This window comes from Microtus pennsylvanicus, chromosome 7 (assembly GCF_037038515.1).
Source record: "Microtus pennsylvanicus isolate mMicPen1 chromosome 7, mMicPen1.hap1, whole genome shotgun sequence".
Classification (NCBI taxonomy): Eukaryota; Metazoa; Chordata; class Mammalia; order Rodentia; family Cricetidae; genus Microtus; species Microtus pennsylvanicus.
The window spans coordinates 119189788-119211634 of NC_134585.1; the positions used below are offsets into that span (position 1 = coordinate 119189788).

General features: G+C 49.4%; 2 protein-coding genes across 3 annotated transcripts; one reads left to right on the forward strand and one right to left on the reverse strand.

Moving 5' to 3' along the window:
- The first annotated feature begins 12675 nt into the window (after positions 1–12675).
- Tnfaip8l2 (TNF alpha induced protein 8 like 2) lies at positions 12676–15832 on the forward strand. 2 transcript variants are annotated; one of them, XM_075978210.1, is made up of 2 exons: positions 12676–12751; positions 14818–15832. In XM_075978210.1, exon 2 carries the CDS (start codon positions 14846–14848, stop codon positions 15398–15400), a length of 555 nt encoding a protein of 184 aa, XP_075834325.1. In that variant the 5' UTR covers positions 12676–12751; positions 14818–14845; the 3' UTR covers positions 15401–15832. The 2 variants fall into 2 exon arrangements, with proteins under 2 accessions (XP_075834325.1, XP_075834326.1); XM_075978211.1 differs by having other exon boundaries at positions 12682–12751; positions 14797–15832.
- Lysmd1 (LysM domain containing 1) lies at positions 15833–21567 on the reverse strand. The gene is made up of 3 exons (XM_075978205.1): positions 21388–21567; positions 17438–17799; positions 15833–17077 (listed from the first exon to the last, which is right to left on the reverse strand). The coding sequence occupies exons 1-3, from the start codon at positions 21565–21567 to the stop codon at positions 16939–16941; spliced, it is 681 nt and encodes a 226-aa protein (XP_075834320.1). The 3' UTR covers positions 15833–16938.
- Positions 21568–21847: the final 280 nt, after the last annotated feature.

Below are 21847 nucleotides of genomic sequence, written 5' to 3' on the forward strand. Positions count from 1 at the left end.
GACTGACAGAGACGAGTTCCTGGGCAGAAGTGTCCCAGAAAGTCAGGAGGACAATCTGAGAAGAGAGACAGGAAACCAGGGGGCCTCAGCTGGGCTGGGCTGTCAGAGCCTGCGCGAGCCTCCCTCACTTCCATCAGCGACTTAGGCGACCCTGCTCCCTAGGGAGTCTCCCGCCTTAGTCTCTCCGCGTTTCTCCTGGCTAAGCTTTTGCCTGTGTCTCCTTTGCATCCCCATATGCTTTCTCTGGTTCACGTTCATCCCGACCCCGATATGAAGGCCTGCAAGTAATTTGGGGGTGGAGGCCTGAGAAACGAAAAAAGTGTCCTCCGGTTTATCGTGCGCTCCTCATCTCTTCCCTCCCGACCTCTACTGTCAGAACAGGTCGGCCTTGAGCCACTACGCCAGGAAGCTAGGGGGCTGGCAGTCAGGAGACAGTTGACAAAAGAGGACAGGTAGGAAGGCTAACGCTCAAAGCCGGACTAACACTAGAGAAATACAGAGACCTGAAAGGGATCTGCCCGAACCCCATAGATGCAAGATTAGTGTGCATAAATGCACATCCTTAAAAGGCCTCTGGACAAACCCCCAAACGGCAAAACTGTTCCTTATCCCACGCCCCAGTAAAGAGCCTCCAATACGAGGAATGTCAATGAAGAGGAAGTACGAGGCTACTTCAGACAATGCTGCCTAGCTGCCACCTTGGGATTGCCTGCTAAGATTTTTCCCTGCGTGGGGCTAGGACAAAAGATATTTTCAAAATTCCCAGGAATGTAGGTGGTCTGGGAGACATTGGCATTCTCAGAGAGTGTCGTCTGAGTGGGCACTTTCACCCACTGTTTGTTCTCTGGTTTGGAGAAAAAAACACGGAGTTGCCGATTTCTACAGCAGCCTTAACTGAATGGGAATCCGAATAGAATGAATATATCACCAGCGAGACTATGCCCTGCAGTGAGTAAGATTCACACACAGACATGGGCACAAGACGGACTCAAAGATTTAAGGTCAGGGAACGCAATGAGATACACAGAACGAGAAAGGGATAAGTCCTAAACGTGGTAACTGCTGAAGGGGCCTGGCTCCAAAGCAATTTAGCAGACAGTAAAATTAGAGAAGGTAGGCCAGCAAAATGGCCTAATGGATAAGATTTTTTTGTTTGAAAACCCTGAGGCCCTGAGCTCAATGCCCAGAACCACTGGTGGGAGAGGAGAACCAACTCTCAAAAGTCGTGTCTGACCTCCACACACACTGTAGTGTTCCGACACTCATCACACGCATAGGGATGCTAAATAAGAAGAAAACAGTAGTTAGAGCTGGGCCTAGTGGCACACCTTTGATCCTAAAACTCAGGAGGCAGAGGACATTTGAGAATCTCTGTGAGTTTGAAGCCAGAGCCTGGTCTAAATAGAGATTTCTGCACAGCCAGGACTACACAGAAAAACTCTGTCTTGAAAAACTAAAGAAAGAGAATTAGGGAATCATCTGAAGATTGTAAAGAAGTTTTAAGAGAAAGATAGGCAAACGTGTTTCCTAGCTTCTAGAATGGGATTTGGATATTCAAATATGTACTTACTAGATAGGTTAGTATATATAGATCAAAACATAATTGCATGCCAAGCAGTGGTGGCACATGCATTTAATCCCAGCACTCAGGAGGCAGAGGCAGGTGGATCTCTGTAAGTTCAAGGCTAACCTGGTCTACAGAGAGAGTTCCAGGAGAGCCAGAGCTACACTGAGAAACCCTGTATTGAAAACCCATACAAACAAACAAAACACATTATTCCTTCAAGTTTTAATACAGATCAAACCTTAATTCAATGCAATAAGTATTAAACAATTCATGCACAGTTTATTGTGACATGTCATCCTAGTCTTTGAAAATAGGACTCCCATGAACTGGAAAGATGGCTCAGTGCGTAAGGGCATCTGCAGCCAAACCTGGAGGTGTGGCTAAGCTGTAGGGCATGCACAAAACCTGGGTTCTGTCCCCCCCCCCCCCCCCCCCCCCCCCCCCCCCCCCCCCCCCCCCGCACAGTGTAAATCAGTTGGAGGCAGGATCAGAGACTCAATGTTATCTGTCACTATCTGTCTGAGTTAAAACAAGGTCTACATTTACTAGGCGATTAAAAACCAATAGCAGAATGGAGAGATGAGGAAGTGGTAGGCGGCACTGAGGAGGCAGAGGCAGAAGGACCTCGTGAGTGTGAGACCAGAGTAGTCTACATGGGGTCCAGGAGAGCAAGGGTTACAAAATAAATGAGTGAATCAACAAGACAAAACAAAAACACACATACACATAAAATAAAAGATAAATCTAAAGAAATTTCAAAAAATGTAAAGAGCTATGCCAAAAAGCCGATGGAGGAGTCCGGCAGAGGAATTCAAGGCCAGCCTCCGCATTTCTTGATGTTTGCAAGAAGTATTGGAAACATTTTAATTACTTTTTTGTTCAGTGCTGGGGAAAGAAACCGAAGCCCTTGATAATATACTAAGTAAACATTCTCCCACTGAATTCTAGTCCCTGCTCTTTGCTGATGTTTTATCTGGAGGGGGAGGGAGCTTTGATGGGAGTCAGCCCGAAGAGAGGAGATAGTGTTCCTAGGAGTCTGTGTTTAAGCAGAAGCTTTTCCTTGGTAAATACGCAGCCTGAAGTGTAGACAGCAAAAGGTCACGCTAGGCTGTGTGTACAAAAGACACTGGTTCTAAACAGGAGAAGTGAAAGGGGAACCTTGTTAGAGGAGGATGGATCATCAAGGTGGGCTGGATAAAACAATTTGGGGGGGTAGGGTATGTTGTTTTAAGTTCCTTAGTAAGGGAATAACTTGTCAAAGTGTCTTGTTCTTTTTGGTTTTGGTTTGTTTTTTAGGGGGTGGGTTTATTGTATTTTTGCTTTTGTTTTTGTTTTCTTTATTGAGACAAGATTCCTCTGTAATTTTGGAGCCATCACGGACCCCACTCTGTAGACCAGGCTGGCCTCGAACTCACAAAGATCCGCCTGCCTCTGCCTCCCAAGTGCTGGGATTAAAGGCCTGCGCCATCATGCCTGGCAAATAAGTAACCTTTTTTTCCAGACAGGGTTTCTTTGTGTAGCCCGGGCTGTCCTGGAACTCCCTCTGTACACCAGGCTGACCTCAAACTCACAGAGATCCTCCTGCCTCTGACACCAGCACAATAATTTTTAGGAGACATGGGGGAAAAAACAAGGGACTTGGGGAGACAGCTCACTGGGTAAAAGTGCTTGCCACCAAGGCTGATGACCTAATTCAGGTCCTGGAACCCATCTGGTAGAAGAGTTCTAGCTCCCAAAAATTGTCCTCTGACCTCCACGTATACACAATGCATGCTGTGAGTACACACAACACGTACAAACAGAACAAATGAGTCAATGTTAGAGAGAGAAAAGAAAAACAAAGTCCTCACGAATTGGACTCTTAACTTTAGGATCTCTAAATTCAAATATTACAGTCTCCGGTTCCTTACATATAGCTACTTCAAATATTCTATTTTTCACCTCAAATTCTATCCTATTTCACTTCCTGCTCATCTCAACAGAACCTCTTACCCATATTCAGAAAAAAAGAGGCAAAAAGTGATCATTTTGCTGGGCGGTGGTGGCGCACACCTTTAATCCCAGCACTCAGGAGGCAGAGGCAGGCAGATCTCTGTGAGTTCGAGGCCAGCCTGGGCTAAAAGAGCTAGTTCCAGGACAGGCTCCAAAGCTACAGAAAAACCCTGTCTGGAAACAGAGAAATGATAAAAATGATAATTTCATCAGTTGTTTTTTGTCTCCTACAGATGGACTTGTCTGTATCCTGACCGGTGGAAGAGGCATCCACATCCCCTTTCTGCCCCCACGTATGCATGGGTGTGAGAGTGTGTATGCATGTCTGCTCATGTATCTGTGCATGCATTTGTGTGTGCTAATGAATGCATGCATATAAGTGTGTGTGCATGCATGTATATTGTTTGTGATAGTGTATGTATTGTGTGAGTGTATGTATTAACGTGTGCATGTGTGTGTGACTCTCAGCTTTGAACATTTTGGGGGAGTGGGGGTTGAGACAGACAGGATTTCTTTGTGTAGCCCTGTCTGTCCTGGCACTCGCTCTGTAGACCAGGCTGGCCTTGAACTCACAGAGATCTACCTGCCTCTGCCTCCTGAGTGCTGGGATTAAAGGCGTGAGCCACCCCTGCTGGGCAGTTTTAAGCTACATCCCAGCCTTTCTTTCTCTCTTTTTTCAAATACATATACATACATATATGTATATGTATATACACACACACATATCTTGAAACAAATTCTAACTAAATCGTGTAGGCTGACTTCTAGTCCAGATTGGCCTTGAAATTTCAAGCCTCCTGTGCCAGCCTTCCAAGTAGCTGGAACCTTAGGTCAGTGCCACCACACCCCAGCATCCTTCTCCACATTCCGTGCAGAATGTCCGCTTGGCTCAGCAGCTCCTGTCAGGCACAGAACCAGCTGACAGCAGACTTCAACATCTGTTCTACGCTTTCAGAACTGTATCTGTGCACACGTCCCCGCGTAAGCCCAACTCTGTGTGAAGGACAGCTTCTGGAAGTCGGTGCTCTCCTTCCACCTTGCCAAGCAAGTCTCTCATTTCCGCTGCTGTGCTGTGCACTCCGGGCAAACTGGCTTTTGAGCTCAAGGGTGGTTTCTCCGTCTCCTTCCCACAGCTGCTTAGGATTGTGGGCCTCAGGACGCCCGCCTCAACATCCGGCTTCTTACCTGAGTCTTGGGACAGCTGCAGTCGTCAGGACCTAGCACTTCTACCTCGAGCCATCGTCCCAGACAGACGTTTGTTTTTGTTTTGAAGCAGGGTCTCACGCGGCCCCTGCACAGATGACCTTGAGTGTCCAAGCCCTCTGCCTTTTCTCACCAGGCCAGGCTGATAAGTATTCATTGTTAACACATTAGTTGAAAAACAATTATACTAATTTTTTTCTACTTAGGAACATAATTCTACATCTTTAAATTCCTCCTCTTATTCCTCCTCAAACTGACCTCCAAATTCCCAGGCAGGTTTAAACGATCTTCCTGCCTCAGTCACCAGAGTACCTGGGACTATGGGGATAGTCCCACTGTATTTAGCACCCATTCTTTTTAAATTGTCTTATTTACTAGAGTTACAATTTTTGGTGGTGGCGGTTGAGAAAGAGTCGCACTCTGTAGCCCAGGCTAGCCTGGTGCTTTCTATGTAGACCAAAGTAGCCTCAAGTCCTGACAGTTTTCCTGTCAGCCCCGAGTGCTGGGGTTCCAGGTGTGGAGTGCCAAGTCTCCCTCCCATGACCACTGCTCTGAGAGAGCGTCTGACTGGGTCTTGTCATCTTCCTGTCTCAGCCTCTAAGTGCTGGGACCACAGACTTAGGCCACCACCGGAGCCCTTCGCTCCTTTATTTTTTTAGATTTACTTTATGTGTGTGTTTTGCCTGCATGCATGTACGTGTACTACATGTGTGCAGTGCCTGTGGATGTCAGAGGATCCTGAAGCAGAAGTTGTAGGTGGGTGTGATGTCGATGCTGGGAACTGAACCCAGGTCCTCGCAAGAGCAGCCAGTGCTCCTAACTGCTGAGCCATCTCAACAGTTCATTCTTTTCTGTATGTTTAATTCTTTCCTTATGGTTTTGTTTGCCCATTTGTTTTGTTTGTTTGTTTGTTGTTGTTGTTGTTATTTTGTTGGTTTTTTTCCAAGATAGGGTTTCTCTGTGTAAAAGAGCCCTGGCTATCCTGGAACTTACTCTGTAGGCCAGGCTGGGCTCTAACTCACAGAGATCGCCTGTCTCTGCCTCCCAAGTGCTGGGATTAAAAGCCTGTGCCACCACACCCGGCTTTTCTTTTCCACTGACATCTTTCCTTCAATGTGTGTGTGTGTGTGTGTGTGTGTGTGTGTGTGTGTGTGTGTGTGCGCGCGCGCGTGTATGTTCCAGTGTGTCCCAGCATTTTGGAGGTAGAGGCAGAAGAATCAGGAATTCAAGACTAACCTGGGCAACTTGAGACCAGTATGAGAAATAATTTAGGAGGCTGAGGTAGGCAGGAGGCAGGAGGATTGTGGGGAGTTTAGGGATATAATGTGAGCTCCTGTCTCAAAATAAGCAAGGGCTACACTGCAGCTCTTTACTGAAGTGCTGCCCAAAACATGTCAAAGCTCTGGGTCAGCCAGGTTTTCAGATGGCCATAGTAGCACATGTCTACAATTCCAATGGAGGAGAGCCTGAACTTGAGGCAACAGTGTATCAAAAGCAAAACAGAATGAGAACTCCAGACTTTCTCTTGGTCCATGTCTGCATTTAGTGTGTGACTTCTGCGTGACAAACTGTTGCTGGATTATTTCCTGGGTTCTCATTAATCCTGAATCACTTTTCCTTCTGCTTCCTCCAGTTCCCAGAGTTTGTTGTCACCAAGGCTGCCAATGACCTCCTGGTCACAATCGGCTCTTGAACAGCTCTTCAGCCTTCATCCCTTTGTCCCCAGTATGGCATTCGACCCCACTGACCTCTCTCCTTCCTTAAAATCTTCTCCCCTTTGACCTCAGAGGGTTCTTTTTCTCTTGACAGAGACAAGTGGCTTGATAAATATTTCTCAAATCTGTGAACAGTTTCATCGACCTTGCCTTAAGTGTGGGTGGTCTCTAGGGTCACATCCCTGGGCAGTTCCTCTGCGGTGTATTCTCCCCAGCCAAGACAACCCCCACCCGCTTGCTGCAATGACTGACTGAGAGCCTCTCCCTGAGAACCCAGGGTCCAGCTCAGGTCTTCTGCTGTGCATGAGTCCCCCACTTAGACAAATACCTGCTGGCTATTTTCATTTCAGCTCTAAGATGTACTCACCACTCAGTCTAAAAATGGGATTAGCCAGGGGTGGTGGCACAGGCCTTTAACCCAGCACTCAGGAGGCATAGGCAGGTGGATCTCTGTGAGTTCAAAACCAGCCTGGTCTACAGAGTGAAGGCCACATAGTGAGACTGTCTCTAACTAACTAAATTAGAAAAAAAAAGAAATTTGCTCTTCCTGTTCCTCATCATGGCACAGGATCAGGCTGAAAGGAGCTTCATAGTCACAAGCTTTGGCATCAGAAGAAATGAAAAGACCGCTCTTCACTGCGCAGCAGGGCCCGGGGCAGAAGGAATCCTGGCAAAGCTATGAAGATAACTTCCCAGATGCTAGAGATGCCAGGTTTGGGGTCTAGGGGTCTAGGAATACACCGACCTGGGTATCAACTATCAACTATGATTCAAGCATTCGGATCCAGGGCCTGAACTACTTTTTTTGTTTGTTTGGCTGGTTAGTTTTTGTTTCTTTTCTTTTCTTTTTTTCAAGACAGGGTTTTTCTGTATAGTCTTGGTTGTCCTGGGACTCTGTAGACCAGGCTGGCCTTGAACCACAGAGATCCACCTGCCTCTGCCTCCTGAGTGCTGGGATTGAAGGTGTGTGTCACCAGGCCTGGACTTCTGTATGGTTCTGGGCAGGCCAGGTTTCATCGGCACAGACTACAATGGAGTCAGACTCAGAGCCAGTGAAGAGGCCACGCGCTGGCTCCCACAGAAGTATAAGGAGTTATGTCCTGGCGAGTAAATTCTACCCAGAAGGTCAATACAGTCTTCTCAGAGAAATGTAATAAACAAAAACAGGAATTTTGGTTAAACAGCAACAAGCAGGGTCGTACTCTGCCTTCCTGCCAGCCTGGAGCTCCTCGTGTCTGTCTATTACCGTGTGGCCACACCCACGATCTCCTTAGCGTCTGCAGAGTTCACACTGCCATTGCGAGCAGCCACGCCCAGCGGGCATCGTGTCTTTTGTCTTTTTATCCCAAGCATTTAGTTATAATGTCTGGCAATCAATAAGTAAAGGAATAAGTAAAAGTATCAAAGATAGAAAGGGGCAAGGCAGGGTGGGGTAGATTACAAACCGTGTACCGGCTCCATCTTTGTCAGGCCGAATTCCTGCTTGACTGATGAAAGAGATCTTCACCATGCTGAACCTCAGCTGGATTAAGGACAAGCCAGTGATGGCTGTCATACTTAGTATATGAAGCCCTGAGTTCAGACTCTTTTTTTTTTTTTTCGAGACAGCATTTCTCTGTAGCTTTGGAGCCTGTCCTAGAACTAGCTCTTGTATACTAAGCTAGCCTGTTTCTGCCTCCTGAGTGCTGGGATTAAAGGTGTGCGCCACTACTGCCCGGCAAGCTCAGCCTCTAGCCATGAGCTTAAAGTGAGCCTGAGCTACATACAACAAAACAAAAATCAAACGATGGACTCTGATTTGTGGCTCCGCTGGCAGCATATTTAATAAACTCTTTCACTTTAAAAATTCAATAACAAGCCAGGCAGAGGTGGCACAAGCTTTTAATCCCAGCACTTGGGAGGCAAAGGCAGGCGGATCTCTGTGAGTTTGAGGCCAGCCTGGACTACAGAGTAAATTCAAGGACAGCCAGCGCTACACAGTGAAACCCTGTCTTGAAAAACCAATAAATAAATAAAATATAAAATCCAAAAGATATCATTTAACTTTGTTTTCTTTTTGAGACAGGATCTCACTATGCAGCCCCACTGGGTCTTGAACTCTCTAAGTTGACTAGGCTGGCCTTAAACTCACAGAAATCGACCTGCCTCTGTCTCTGGAGGGCATGGATTAAAAGTATGTGCTCCCACACCAGGCTATCATTTAATCTTTTAAAACGTCTTTGTATGCATGTATGTGTGTGAATTTAGTTTTGGCAAAGGTTTCACTTCACAGCCCAGGTTGGTCTGCTCAGCAAGTTTCCTGCCCCAGTCTCCTGAGGGCTAGCCTTACTGTGAATATCGGGATCTAGAGGGCTCACAGACGTAAATCGGACCACGTGCTTAGACTTTTATTCTTGCTCTTTGAAGCAGGGGGTCATGTAGTCCGGGCTGCCTGAAACACACTGTGGAGCCAAGACAGCTCCTCTTCCTTCTCCACTGCCACAGCACTGGCAGTAGGGACCTGTGTCACCACACCTGTAGCCTAAAACTCTCAGGAACACAGTAAGGACCCCAAAGCCAGAAGATCTGTAATCAATACCGTCTGCTCCTCTTCTACACGGCCAAAATGCTAGTTTTCTTTTCTTTCTCAAGATGCTTTCTCTGTGGTCCTGGACCGCACATTAGAGAGGAGGGTGCCCTTGAGCTAAGAGATCCGCCTGCCTTTGCCTCCCACGTGCGTGCCAGGATCACCACCACTCCACGTTAGTTTCCAGTGGTTTATATTTTGATTTTCCTGGTCTTTTCATGCTAACTCCCATTGTTATTAGTTTTTTATTTCTTTATTTTTTTTTTTAATTTTCAAGACAGGGTTTCTCTGTAGCTCTTTTGGTTCCGGTCCTGGAACTAGCTTTTTTTTTTTTTTAAAGATTTTATTTATTTATTATGTATACAGTATTCTCAGTATTCTGTCTGGATGTATGCCTTCAGGCCAGAAGAGGGCACCAGATCTCATTGCAGATGGTTGTGAGCCACCATGTGGTTGCTGGGAATTGAACTCAGGATCTTTGGAAGAGCAGGCAGTGCTCTTAACCACTGAGCCATCTCTCCAGCCCCTGGAACTAGCTCCTGTAGACCAGGCTGGCCTCGAACTCAGAGATCCGCCTGCCTCTGCCTCCCGAGTGCTGGGATTAAAGGCGTGAGCCACCACCGCCTGGCTTTTTTTTTTTCATTTCTTTTTAAAATTAGTTCCACTTATTTATTATTCTATGAATTTGGGTGTTTTGTCAGCATGCATGTCTGTGTACCACAGAATTCCTGGTGCCATCAGAGGCCAGAAGAGGGTGTGGTCGGCTTTCCTGGGACTGGAGTTACACAGGATTGTGGGTTTCAGTGCTGGGAACCGAACCCTGTGGAGAACAGTCAGGATGCCTAACAGCTGACCTGTGTCTCCGGCCATCTCTCCAGCCCCCTCCTTGTTATCTTCTAAGTTTATTGCTAATTGTGTGCTGGGTTCAGCTCCTCCTGGCACTGCTTATGGATTAAAGAGGAGCTCAGGATACAGCTCAGCGGCAGGACATGTGCCTGGCACACACAGGCCCTGGGCAAATTTCCCGGCAAGGTGAAAATAAAAGGGTGGGAGGGTGTGGGGCGGAGTGGCCATACACACCAAAGCTCAGCACTCTGTCAGGGTCAGAAAGCTCTGCAAGTGCAGGGTCAGCCTGTCTACAAAGAAGCCATGCATGGCGGCGGGAGTCAGAGGCAGGTGGATGTCTGTGTGTTTGAGGCCAGACTGGTCTACAGAGTGAGTTCCAGGACAGCCAGTGCTGTTACACAGAGAAAGCCTGTCTCAAAAAGCAAAAGCAAAAATAAAACAATAAAAGTCAAAGCTTCCCATAAGAACAATATCATGTAACTGTCATCGGCTACCATTTCCTCCTTACCATCGTCTTTGTGTGTGTGTTCACCCCTCTGCATGTGCATGCGTGTATACGTAGAGGTCAGAGGTCAACCTGGGGTGTCTTTTCTCAAGTGTTAGCACACCCTACCACCCCACTTTTTTTGATATAGGGTCTTACTATGTAGTCCTGGTTGAACTTGAGACACACCAGACTGGCTTTAAACTCAGAAGTCCACCTGCCTCTGCTGCCTAGTGCTGGGATCAAGGGTGTGTGCTACCACACCTAGATCACCCTTATTTTGTAAGACAGGGTCTCTCATTGTCCGGCAGCTAGCCAAGTGAGCCAAGCTGTCTGTTCTGGCCAGTGAGCCACAGTAATCTCCTGTCTCTGCCATCCCAGTGCCACAAGATTAACGTGTACACCATCTGACCTTTTTCTTTTTTCTTTTTTTATTTGGGTTACGGGGATTGAACTCAGCTTACCTGGCCAGCAGCTTCCTAAGCAAGTTTCCTGACAGCCCCTTATCTCCTGACCCAGGAGGTGTCCATGAGCAGGGTAAGGCACAGATGCCCTCATGTGTTCATGGTCTGGTAGTTAATAAAGTCACACATGACAATAGGGAGGTGTGGGGCACGGGAGGTGGCTCGGTGGGTAGAGTGCTTGCGGTACAGATGTGGAGACCTGAATTTGAATTTGATCCCTTGAACCCACCAAAAGCCACATGTCACGGTGGTATGAGTGCTGGGGGAAGGAGGCTCAGGAGAATCCCAGGGGCTCAATGGTGAACCCCAGCTCCTGTAGAGGATGCCTCACACTGTCACACACGCTCCCATGGGGCAGTCTGTGCTGCTGGAGGACTACAGAACACAGGCTAAGCAGTCTGGAGAACGAGGACAGCCTGTGTGATACACACCTGTACCCGCAGAATTCACTCAGAAGGCAGAGGCATGAGGGCTGATACCTGGAGGATGAGTGGGAGGATATGGGGGGCACCAGCTGGGAGTCGGGGAGAGTTCTCGGCAGAGGGGTCAGAAGTGTGACGGCTAACACAGAGGAAGAGGCAGCCGCAGACCCCGCAGGGTACACTGGAACAGGAAAGCACCAACACAGCTACAGCAGTGCAGGAAAGGACAAGCTGGGCGCTGGAGAGCTGGCTCAGAGGTTAGGAGCTCGACCTGCCCTTCCAGGGGTCCTGAGTTCAATTCCTAGCAACCTCATGTTGGCTCACAACCATCTGTACTGAGATCTGGGGCCCTCTGCTGTGTAGGCATGCACGCAGACAGAACACTATATATGTAATAAGTATATCTTTAAAAAAAAAACAAAATAAGTTTTAAAAAGACATAACACTATATACATAATAAATAAATCTTTCAAAAAAACCACAAAAATAAATAAATTTTAAAAAGACATAGAAGATTAGTGTCTGTGTGTGTGCAAACACGTGTCTAGGACCGTGTGCACGCAGGACACTCTGTCAGAGAGAGCACTGGGCCCCTGGAGCTGGAGGTATGGCTGGATTTCACTTTGCAGCCCTGGAGTTCACTCTCTAGACCAGGCTGGCCTCGAGCTTGGCGATCCCCCTGCCTCTGCCTCCTGAGTGCTGGGATTAAAGGTGTGCGTCACCACTGCCTGGCAAAACAGAGTTTCTTTATGTAGCCTTGGCAGTCCTAGGACTACCTCTTGTAGACCAGGCTGGCCTCGAATTCACAGAGATTCCCCTGGCCTTTGCTTCCCGAGTGTTGGGATTAAAGGCCTTGTCCACCACCGCCCAGCCCACTGCTAGTCTCTTAACGGCAAATACTTTCGCCTCACTGGCGCCCTCGTTTCCTAGGGCTGCAAGGCGCTGTACTTGATCCACTAGTGTTTCAGTTCGATACTGACACCTGCTGGTCACATATGGCTCAGCAGCCTTAACCCTGGCACCTGCTTCCTGCCCGTACTGGAGGCCAGGACAGGCTGTGCCAATCTTACCTGCCCGAGCCTGAAGATACCTGTGATAACGCTGTTCTTCCGCACCACTCAATGACCTTCGGCGCTTCCCTCACCGACCCCCCCATATTAAAAATCTTAAAAATCCGGACTCTGCATCGTTCTCAGTACCACAAGAATATTAGGCAGCAAGAAAGAAGCAGTTGAGGCAGAGGGTGTGCAATCGGCCCCTCCCACCTCAGAGTCCGTGCTTCCTACAGAATTCCATTCCTTCTGACCTTTGTCTTATTTCTAGGTTGCTCTCGGGGCACGGGCCTTCTTGGTGACAGTGATGATGAACCGGAGGTTGAGAGTAGGTGGGCGGGGCTTGGGGTGGGGCTAGACCAAAGGGCCTCTTAGGAGCTTCTCCATTCTGTTAGCTCTCAGGAACAACCGAGGCGAGACTGGCACCCAGCACCCAGCAGGTGAGAGGGTGGCTGTGAGAGAAGGGCACGTTTTGGGGTGACAGTGCGGGATACTCCTACCCATTTACCCTGACCTTCCTTTCTGTATTGGGGAATCCTTGAGTCCCCCACGAGAACCACTGTAGCGGATGGGGCAAGGCATATCTGGAAGAGAGACCTGGCCTTGGCTGGCCTTGGATGAGGGCTGAGTGCAGGCTGAGGGAATGGAGGTGCACAGTGGGGCACGGCGGAGGTTTAGAGACGTAAAGTCCCTTTGGGCATGGAAGGACAGTGGCACAGAGGGAAAGCTTAGCTAGGCTCAAGGGTCACGGGGATGACGACGTAGAGGCTAGAAAGAGAAGGCCAGAGACAGAGAGACCTTGAGAGGAGGGGGACCTAACTGGAGATGGCAGTAGGGACAATGGGGGGCCAGGACGGCAGGAAGGCTCATATGGAGCAGTCACCCCCCCACTGTGGAGGGCAGTCCTACCGAGCCCAGGGCAAGCCAGGAACAAATCAAGGCTACAGCTTCCCGGTGGAGTGGTTCAGCTGGAGGAGAAAGCCCCCTGGCTAGTCTCCCTCTGCCTCTTCAGACTCCCATTTTCATTTGGGGGAGAGGGTGAGGTTGCTCCTCATTGCGGTCACAGCCACATCCTGCAGAGCAGGGGAGGGGGAAGTAAGAAGCAAAACAAGCAGAAGCACAGTGGAGGACCATGGCCTCGCCTTAGGCACCGGCTCCACCATCAGGAGGGCCTCAGCTCCAACCCCACTGCTGCCGCCCAGCCTTCCTCAGTGGGCTGACACCTCATTGGTACCACTCCTTGACAGAAGGGGCTTTAGGGGGATTATTTAACTTGTAGCCTAATACTTTTTACAATTGTTTTAAATTATGTATATGAGTGTGGCTGGGGAGGCCAAAGGTGTTGATTCCCCTGAGGCTGGAGTTATGGGCTATGGTGAGTCGCCTATGAGTGTGTGGGTCAAGCCACCTCTCCCCGCTCCTCGAAGCCGGTTTCTCATTTACTAGGACAAGTAGCTTAAGTTCTCTTAGCCTTGCTGGGCGGTGGTGGTGCATGCCTTTAATCCCAGCACTTGGGAGACAGAGGCAGGCCTGCTCTATAGAGCGAGTTCCAGGACAGGCTGGACTGACTATACAGAGAAACCCTGTCTCAAACAAACAAACAAACAAACAAACAAGAAGTTCTCTTAGCCTGGAGACTGGAAACCGAGACAGTTCATATTAAGCACCTGCACACAGTAGGCCTCTGAAAATGCCAAGTGCTCCCCCACCCCCCACGAGACAGGATTTCTCTGTTTAACAGCTCTGGCTGTCCCGGAACTCACTCTGTAGACCAGCCTGAACTCACAGAGATCCGCCTGCCTCTGCCTCCCAGGTGCTGGGACTAAAAGTGTGCGCCACCACCGGCTGGCACCAAGACTTCTTATTAGGATTCTAGAGACCCGTATAATCCCACTTCTTTTAAGGTTCTATGGTATCCTACTGACATGGGCTTTTTTGATCTGAAGTCTGGAGACACGAGGGTAGTGCCTATGTTTCTTGATGCAGGATATACATTTAGCATCCGTAACTGGTATCTGTTCAAATTTCCTGCCAAATGGGCACTAGGCTCTCCATCGTGGCAGTAGTTTCCTGCTCTAAGAACCCGATTATCGGGCTGGAGAGATGGCTCAGAGGTTAAGAGCACTGACTGCTCTTCCAGGGGTCCTGAGTTCAATTCCCAGCAACCACATGGTGGCTCAGGGCCATCTATAATGAGATCTGGTGCCCTCTTCTGGGGTGTAGGTACGCAGGCAGAACACGTACATAATACATAAATAAATCTTAAAAAGAAAAAAAAAAGAACCCAATTATGACCACGCTCCTCTGGCCAAGGCTCTCCCTGCTCCTCTGTGCTGTTTTGGAGAGGCACAAGTCTGAGTTTACAGAAATAAAGGGAAAAGCAGAAGCAAGGCTTACAGGATGGAGGGGCCCCATGGGGAGAGGGAAGACAAAGCAGCCAAAACAAAGAAAATGGGGAAAAGCCATTTCTCTCTCTTTCTCTAAGGACGCCTGTGGCCTCTTCTAGGGACTGACCACATACCCACCCCGGTGCCATGGAGTCCTTCAGCTCGAAGAGTCTGGCGCTACAAGCAGAGAAGAAGCTACTGAGTAAAATGGCTGGTCGGTCCGTAGCTCATCTCTTTATCGACGAGACCAGCAGCGAGGTGTTAGATGAGCTTTACCGTGTGTCCAAAGAGTACACGCATAGCCGGCCCAAGGCACAGCGGGTGCTCAAAGACCTCATCAAGGTGGCAGTCAAGGTGGCTGTGCTGCACCGCAGTGGCTGCTTTGGCCCTGAGGAGCTGGCTCTGGCTACACGCTTTCGCCAGAAGCTGCGGCAGGGCGCGATGACCGCGCTCAGCTTTGGTGAGGTGGACTTCACCTTCGAGGCTGCTGTGCTAGCGGGCCTGCTCAGAGAGTGCCGGGACATTCTGTTGGAGCTGGTGGAGCACCACCTCACCCCCAAGTCACATGACCGCATCAGGCACGTGTTTGATCACTACTCTGACCCTGACCTGCTCGCAGCCCTCTACGGGCCCGACTTCACTCAGCACCTGGGCAAGATATGTGACGGGCTCCGAAAGCTGCTGGATGAGGGGAAGCTCTGACTGGACTCTGGCAAAATGACTGACCGGGCTTTCTAACCCTGCTCAAGCGCTTTTCAATCCCTGGCTTCATTCTCCCCCAAGGCTGTTGACGCCCAGGCCGCTCCCACCCACAACTGCTGGCAGAGCACAGCAATGGGCCGACTGAGGTGGCTCTCCCATCCCGTGCCAGCAAAGGAAACAGCTGACTGAGGAAGACGAAGTGAAACTCGGGTCTGCTTCTCCCAGGAGAACTGCCCAAAACGGGATCCTCCTCTTCCACGAACCCAAAGAAGGGGGCACGGAAGGCCAGAAGCAGGAAGGCGGCGGTCAGAGGCCTCTAGATCTCCTAGAGCTGGAGGGAGCCCTTGGACACATACCAGAGGCTGGGTTCCAAAGTCTCTAGAAGGAGCTGGGGGAGGGGAGGCACAGGGGAAATAAAACCACTAAAACACGCGCAGGGGTCACTGTTTAATCTCTCCAGCTCCACACTCAGGCCGGACATAGAGGCGAGGACTCATCTCGCCGGTTCCCACTTGGGAACAGAGGCAGGCAAGCCTCCAGTACTACTGAGCTGCCATGCCTATTCTTCAGCTTCAGGAACAAAGACACACTGTACTGCAGATCGGGGCTACCGATTACAAAGAGATATGAGGTGAGGAACACAGGCAGGCTGGGGTGTGCTCTGCAACTGCCTCCTGCACCCCACGGCATCCTCTTCCACCCCTTAGCCCAGCAGGAGAGGGAAGAAGGTGAAGGGGGGGACTGGGAGGCTGTCAGTACCCCGCCCCACTGCTTCCTCTCAGAGCCAAGAACTGTTAAGAGTTAGAGGGACTGCTCACTTAGGACCCTACCTTGAGCGCAGGGAAAGACTCAGCCCGTCCAGTCCACCAGTCTCTGTGGTGAGTGTCACTGACTCTCCTGGCCTCAGTAGCATGCTTGCTAGGGAGGCGAGAGGCGGGAAGGGTAAGCAGCCCGCTCCCAGCTCTGGCTTTCCCTCTCTTCAATGATACAGAAATCACATTATTTCAGTTAAGAGGAGGAGGGAGTTAGATATAGCAAATAAATATTACTTCAATATAGCACCAAATAAATTAGGTAACGTCATTAAACATGGGGGTGGGGGTCCTCTGCTTCCCTGCTCTAACCCAGGGAATGGTGGAAGAGACAGTAAGGCTGTAAAGGAGCCTTTGAATCTAAAGCACAACGCTAGATTCAGCCCAAGAACTGGGAAGAGTTCTGTTCCCATTCCCAACTCTTGGCAAAAAGTGTCCCCAGCTGAGGAAATCTTGACAGAGCTGGGCAAGATGGCCGGAGAGGAATGAGGCAGGCTGGGAAGCTCTGCTTTTGAGCCTCACTTTAGACTCCTCCCAGCTCAACTGTTCCTTCCCAGCCTGCTTCTCACATCAGTCTGGGGACATCAGAGTTTGAAGATCTCATCTTCCTGATCCTGCAGTGTTTGGGTCTGGGAAGTCCGGGTCAGTGGTACCGTCAGAGTTTGAAGATCTCATCCTCCTGATCCCGCAGTGTTTGGGTCCGGGAGGTCCGGGTCAGTGGTACCGTCAGAGTTTGAAGATCTCATCCTCCTGATCCCGCAGTGTTTGGGTCCGGGAGGTCCGGGTCAGTGGTACCGGACCGAGCACTGCTCGCTGCTGCGTCCTAGGGGAGCTGAGGTGGAGCCTTGTGCCCTCCTCAGGGACCCTGCAGGTGAGGAAAGAGCAAGAGTGAGGAAGAACCTGAGAATGGACCCAGTGCAAGGTGTGAGGGCTGCCTTCCTTTGCTTCATGAGGTGCACAGAGTCTCAATGTCACCGGGAAAACCCGCTTGTCCTCACACTGTGCACAGTTCTTACCTCAGGGAGAACTGTGAGAACACAGAGGCCACAGAACCTACTTTCCCACTGCCTCACCCCCTTCCAGTTGCCACTGGCTCTGCTCACAGCCTCGGAACCATATGGGGAAAAGGATATCCTCCGTTTCCAGGCCATTCTGTTATTAGTTTGTGGTTCGCTAAAAGAGAGGGGTTTGTGCAGGGCCTTCGAGGGGCCAGCTGGAGACTCACCCACTTTCCCCTTTCCTCAGCTTCTGGGCAGCAGCCTTCTTTGATAGGCTGATCTGTGAATCGAGCTTCTTGAGGAAATCAGAGGCAGAAAGGTCATGGATGGGCGTGGAGGTTTCCTGGTGTGGAGGGAGGGCTTCGCCATTGGCCCGGCCTGAACCTGACTCTTGATTCTTCCTCTTCCCTGAAAGTGAACCAGCGCCATCTTTCCTGGGTCGTACCTCCTCCTCTCCATCATTTTCCTCCTCAGAATCCAAACCATTAAACAGGTCTCTGGGCTCTGTCAGGATGGGGATGTAGAGGGTTTTCTTCAGGAAGATGGAGTCGTTAGTATAAAGGCGGTTTGTGCGCTTAATCTGTTCCATCTTAAAAAACAAAACAAAATAAAACAAAAAACACCCAAAATGAATGACAAACAGTAAAATCCACCCTTTTTTTTCCCCCGAGACAAGGTTTCTCTGTAGCTTTTGGAGGAGCCTGTCCTGGAACTAGCTCTTGTAGACCAGACTGGCCTCAAACTCACAGAGATCCACCTGCCTCTGCCTCCCGAGTGCTGGGATTAAAGGCGTGCGCCACCACCGCCCAGCTAAATTCACCAATCTTATATAGCATCTCAAACTTTTTGTCTTCTTTTTTACTATGTAGGCCAAGCTAATGTCAAACCAAGCCTGGCTCAGGATCTAGGACTCTTGTCGTTGGTATGGTGGTGGGGATATGTGCACTTCAGCGGGGCCCAGACTGCTGCACCCACTGGACCATCTTCCCAAGCCACCAACGCAAACGTTTTAAGTCGCTGTACAAGTCTTTGACTCCATGACACACCAGCTCAAGCATAAAGGCTGCTGTTAATCGTGTTTTACCATTTCCCTATTTTCTAGTCTTAGGACACCTTCGCATTTTTAAAAATTATTGCAGCAGAAAACAAAAAGAAAAACAACCTACAACCCTTTCATTTATTTAAGGCAGCAAACAGGAGTGGTGGCAAAAGCCTCCTACCCCAGCTCCCTAGGGGCAGCCAAGAAGAGTCTGAAGCTAGCTTGAGTTCCCAGGGATGTTGTCTCAAACAAAACAGAACAAGCTAGGAGTATTTAAAGCTAACAATTAAATAATTAATAACAATAAATTAATTATTAATAATTAAAGCTGAGAGGCTGGAGAGATGGTTTTAATAGTTAAAAGCACTGGCTGCGCCGGGCGGTGGTGGCACACGCCTTTAATCCCAGCACTTGGGAGGCAGAGGCAGGCAGATCTCTGTGAGTTCGAGACCAGCCTGGTCTACAAGAGCTAGTTCCAGGACAGGCTCCAAATCCACAGAGAAACCCTGTCTTGAAAAACCAAAAAAAAAAAAAGCAAAAGCAAACACTGGCTGCTCTTGCAGAGGGGGACCAATTCCCAGCACCCACACAGTGGTTCACAACCATCCATAACTCTAGTTCTTGGTGATCCAAAACCCTTTTCTGACTTCTGGGGGCACCAGGCACCCCCATGGCACACAGATATACATGCAAGAAAACACTAAAAATAAACTTAAAATAAAATAACAAAGCAGAGCTAGGTGTGGTAGTGTACCTTTCTTCTTCCTGGTTTTTTTGAGACAGGGTTTCTCTGTGTAGCCCTGGCTGTTCTAGAACTTGCTGTATAGACCAGGCTGGCCTCAAACTCAGAGATCCCCCTGACTCTGCCTTCTGAATGCTGGGCTCAAAGGTGTGTGCCACCACTGCCTGGTGACAGTACACATCTTTAATCTCAGCACTTGGAAAGCAGAGGCAGAGGGATTTCTGAGTGTGAAGCCAATCAAGCTACATAATGAGACCTGGTTAACAATAAAATAAATAAATCTGGATGGGGCTGTATTTGTGGCTCGGCGGTGCAGTGTTTGCCTGGCGTGTGCAGAGCCCTGGGCTGGACCCCTAGCAGACCTCCAACAATTATAAATACACAAAACTCTCACACACGTTCTCACAGTCCTACGCCAACACCACACCACTCTCTCTCATCCGGGCTAACCGTTCGTTTAATTGCTCTTCCTCTTTCCTGTCCGCATATCTTCCCCTTGCCATCTAGAAAAGTGAATCTGATGAACCCTCTAGCTGGCTCAGCAACTTCTGTGGCTCCTCTTGGGCTAAACAACAAAATCTAAGTGGGGACTCAAGGCCTTTCTCTAGCTAGCCCCCACAGGACGGGTCTAGCCTTGTCTCTCGTCTGCATTCTTCCACTGAGCTACACTTTCAAATCACCAGTTCCCTTGGTCTTGCTATGTGTGGCCCTGGCCTGGAACTCTGAGCCAGCTGTCACGCTGTGTCACCAAGCCTGGCTATCAGGCATCCTTTCTTCTTCCTTCCAGACAGGGTTTCTCAGGGTAGCTTGGCTGTCCCAAAACTCACTCTATAGACCAGGCTAGCCTCAAACCCACAGAGATATGCCTGCCTCTGCCTCCCGAGTGCTGGGATTGAAGGTGTGCTTCCAAATAGCTGTTAAACTTCCATGTAATTGAGACTAGGCCAGAATTTAGAGACGGAAGGTTGAAAGGAAACTATTTCTGCTCTTAAAGAGCTTGTACACTCAAAAAAAAAAAAAAAAAAGCCGGGCGATAGTGGCTCACGCCTTTAATCCCAGTACTCAGGAGGCAAAGGCAGGCGGATCTCTTGTGAGTTCGAGACCAGCCTGGTCTACAGAGCTAGTTCCAGGACAGGCTCCAAAGCCACAGAGAAACCCTGTCTCGAAAAAAACCAAAAAAAAACCCCCCAAAAAAAAAGAGCTTGTGCACTGCTGGAAGTCAAAGACATAATCATCTGGGTCAGACAGACCTGTAGAAGGGGACACGGAGGGCAAGGTTTCTAAGTCTTCAAGGCCCATAGTGAGGAAAACCTACCACAGCATCCATCACTCACACCCATCTCAGCCCTCACGACACAGGAGCACTGTGAGTTCCGGGCCAGCTTAGGCTACACAGTGACATACCGACTAGAAAATCCACCCTCCCCGCCAAACAAAATTCCACATCAACTGATATCCACTCCCACTTCCAAATAAAAACGAATGGTTCCTGGTTTCCCACTCCTCATGACTATTGCTTACATAACCATTGCTTCTTCTCCGTTTCTCACAGAATTTAAACACGAACACATCAGTATACATTTATGTTTTATCTCCAGGAAGGGCTGCTATAATGCTTTAAGTACAGCAGGCATGGGAATTTGTCTAAATTCAACATCTGTTTGTATGTTACCAGTAAAACAGGATACAGAGGGGACGGCTACAACTTTAACTTTTATGCCCATCAAACTCCTCCTAGGTGTGACCAGAAATACTCGATGTATGTAGAGGGTACTTGTTTTGTGCCTCATTGGAAAGAAAGCACAGCCCTGGTGCGGGAAGAACTAGAGCAGGCACTTCGGGAATTCTACTAACTCTTCCTGACTTGCTGTAAAGGTTTAGCCACTCCCAGTGTTTTTGCGTGACTAATGGTAGTGACTTAAGTCAGACAGTGAAACCTCCCTCTGACACTCAAGTTATCTGACCTTCATCAAACTGGTTACCAGGGCTGCAGGGATGGCTCAGGGTTGAGAGAGCTGCTGCTCTTCCATGGACCCGACTTCAATTCCCAGAACCCACATGACAGCTCACAGCCGTCTAACTCCGGTTCCAGGGGACCTGAAACCCTCATACAACAGACATACCTGCAGGCTAACTGGTTATCAGTCTTAAGTCTCAGGTTGATAGGTCCACCCCCAACCCCACCACCCCCGCGGCCAGCCCAATCCACAGGAGCTGCTCCTCCCACTGGGAGAGTGGGGCAGATGTGTCCCAACTATATAGTACTGCACTGAGATGTGAAAACAAGAAGGGCAAAGCAGACACAATATAATTAATATAACGTCAGGGAAGCCTGCTTAGCGGGCCACAACTCTCTCCTAAATGGTCATCACAGCCCCAATCCTTGTTAGACTCACCGTCACCCCATATTTGAGAGCTAGTCCAGCCAGGGTATCTCCAGGCTTCAGCTGATGCTCCAGGCGTCTTTCCCTCACTGGGGAGCAGGACGATTGTACCAGGCTTCCATAAGAACGAGCACGGCTCCCTTGCAGCAGCCCAGACCCCCCGAGTGGGGGCTGTCTAGAGGGAGAAGCCATCTCCTCGGGATGCCAAGACCTACGGTCACAACTGAGGAAAGCCTGGCTCAGTGGCCAACAGTGAGAGCCGAACGCAAAGAATAGATATTCAGGGAATTCCTTTTCCGTTCTCTCGTCTCTCTTCAGTCTCGTCGCTCTCGAGAGACTACATTGGTCTTCCTCCTCTTTCTGCTGCTTACCGAGCGAGCACGGGGGTCACAGCCCGTACCCGAAGAAGGTTGCCAGACCGGTTACATCTCTCCTTCCTCAAGCCCCTTACTCATAACTATCTTGCCTGAGT

What these genes read in the sequence shown, in the direction of transcription:
- Tnfaip8l2 (XM_075978210.1), top strand. Translation starts at nt 14,846, where the DNA reads ATGGAGTCCTTCAGCTCGAAGAGTCTGGCGCTACAAGCAGAGAAGAAG.
- Lysmd1 (XM_075978205.1), bottom strand. Translation starts at nt 21,567, where the DNA reads ATGGCTTCTCCCTCTAGACAGCCCCCACTCGGGGGGTCTGGGCTGCTG. An exon ending in CTCTCAAATATGGGGTGACG is followed by an intron (nt 17,800 to 21,387) that starts GTGAGTCTAACA and finishes TTGTTTTTTAAG; the next exon opens with ATGGAACAGATTAAGCGCAC. An exon ending in CTGAGGAAAGGGGAAAGTGG is followed by an intron (nt 17,078 to 17,437) that starts GTGAGTCTCCAG and finishes CCTCACCTGCAG; the next exon opens with GGTCCCTGAGGAGGGCACAA.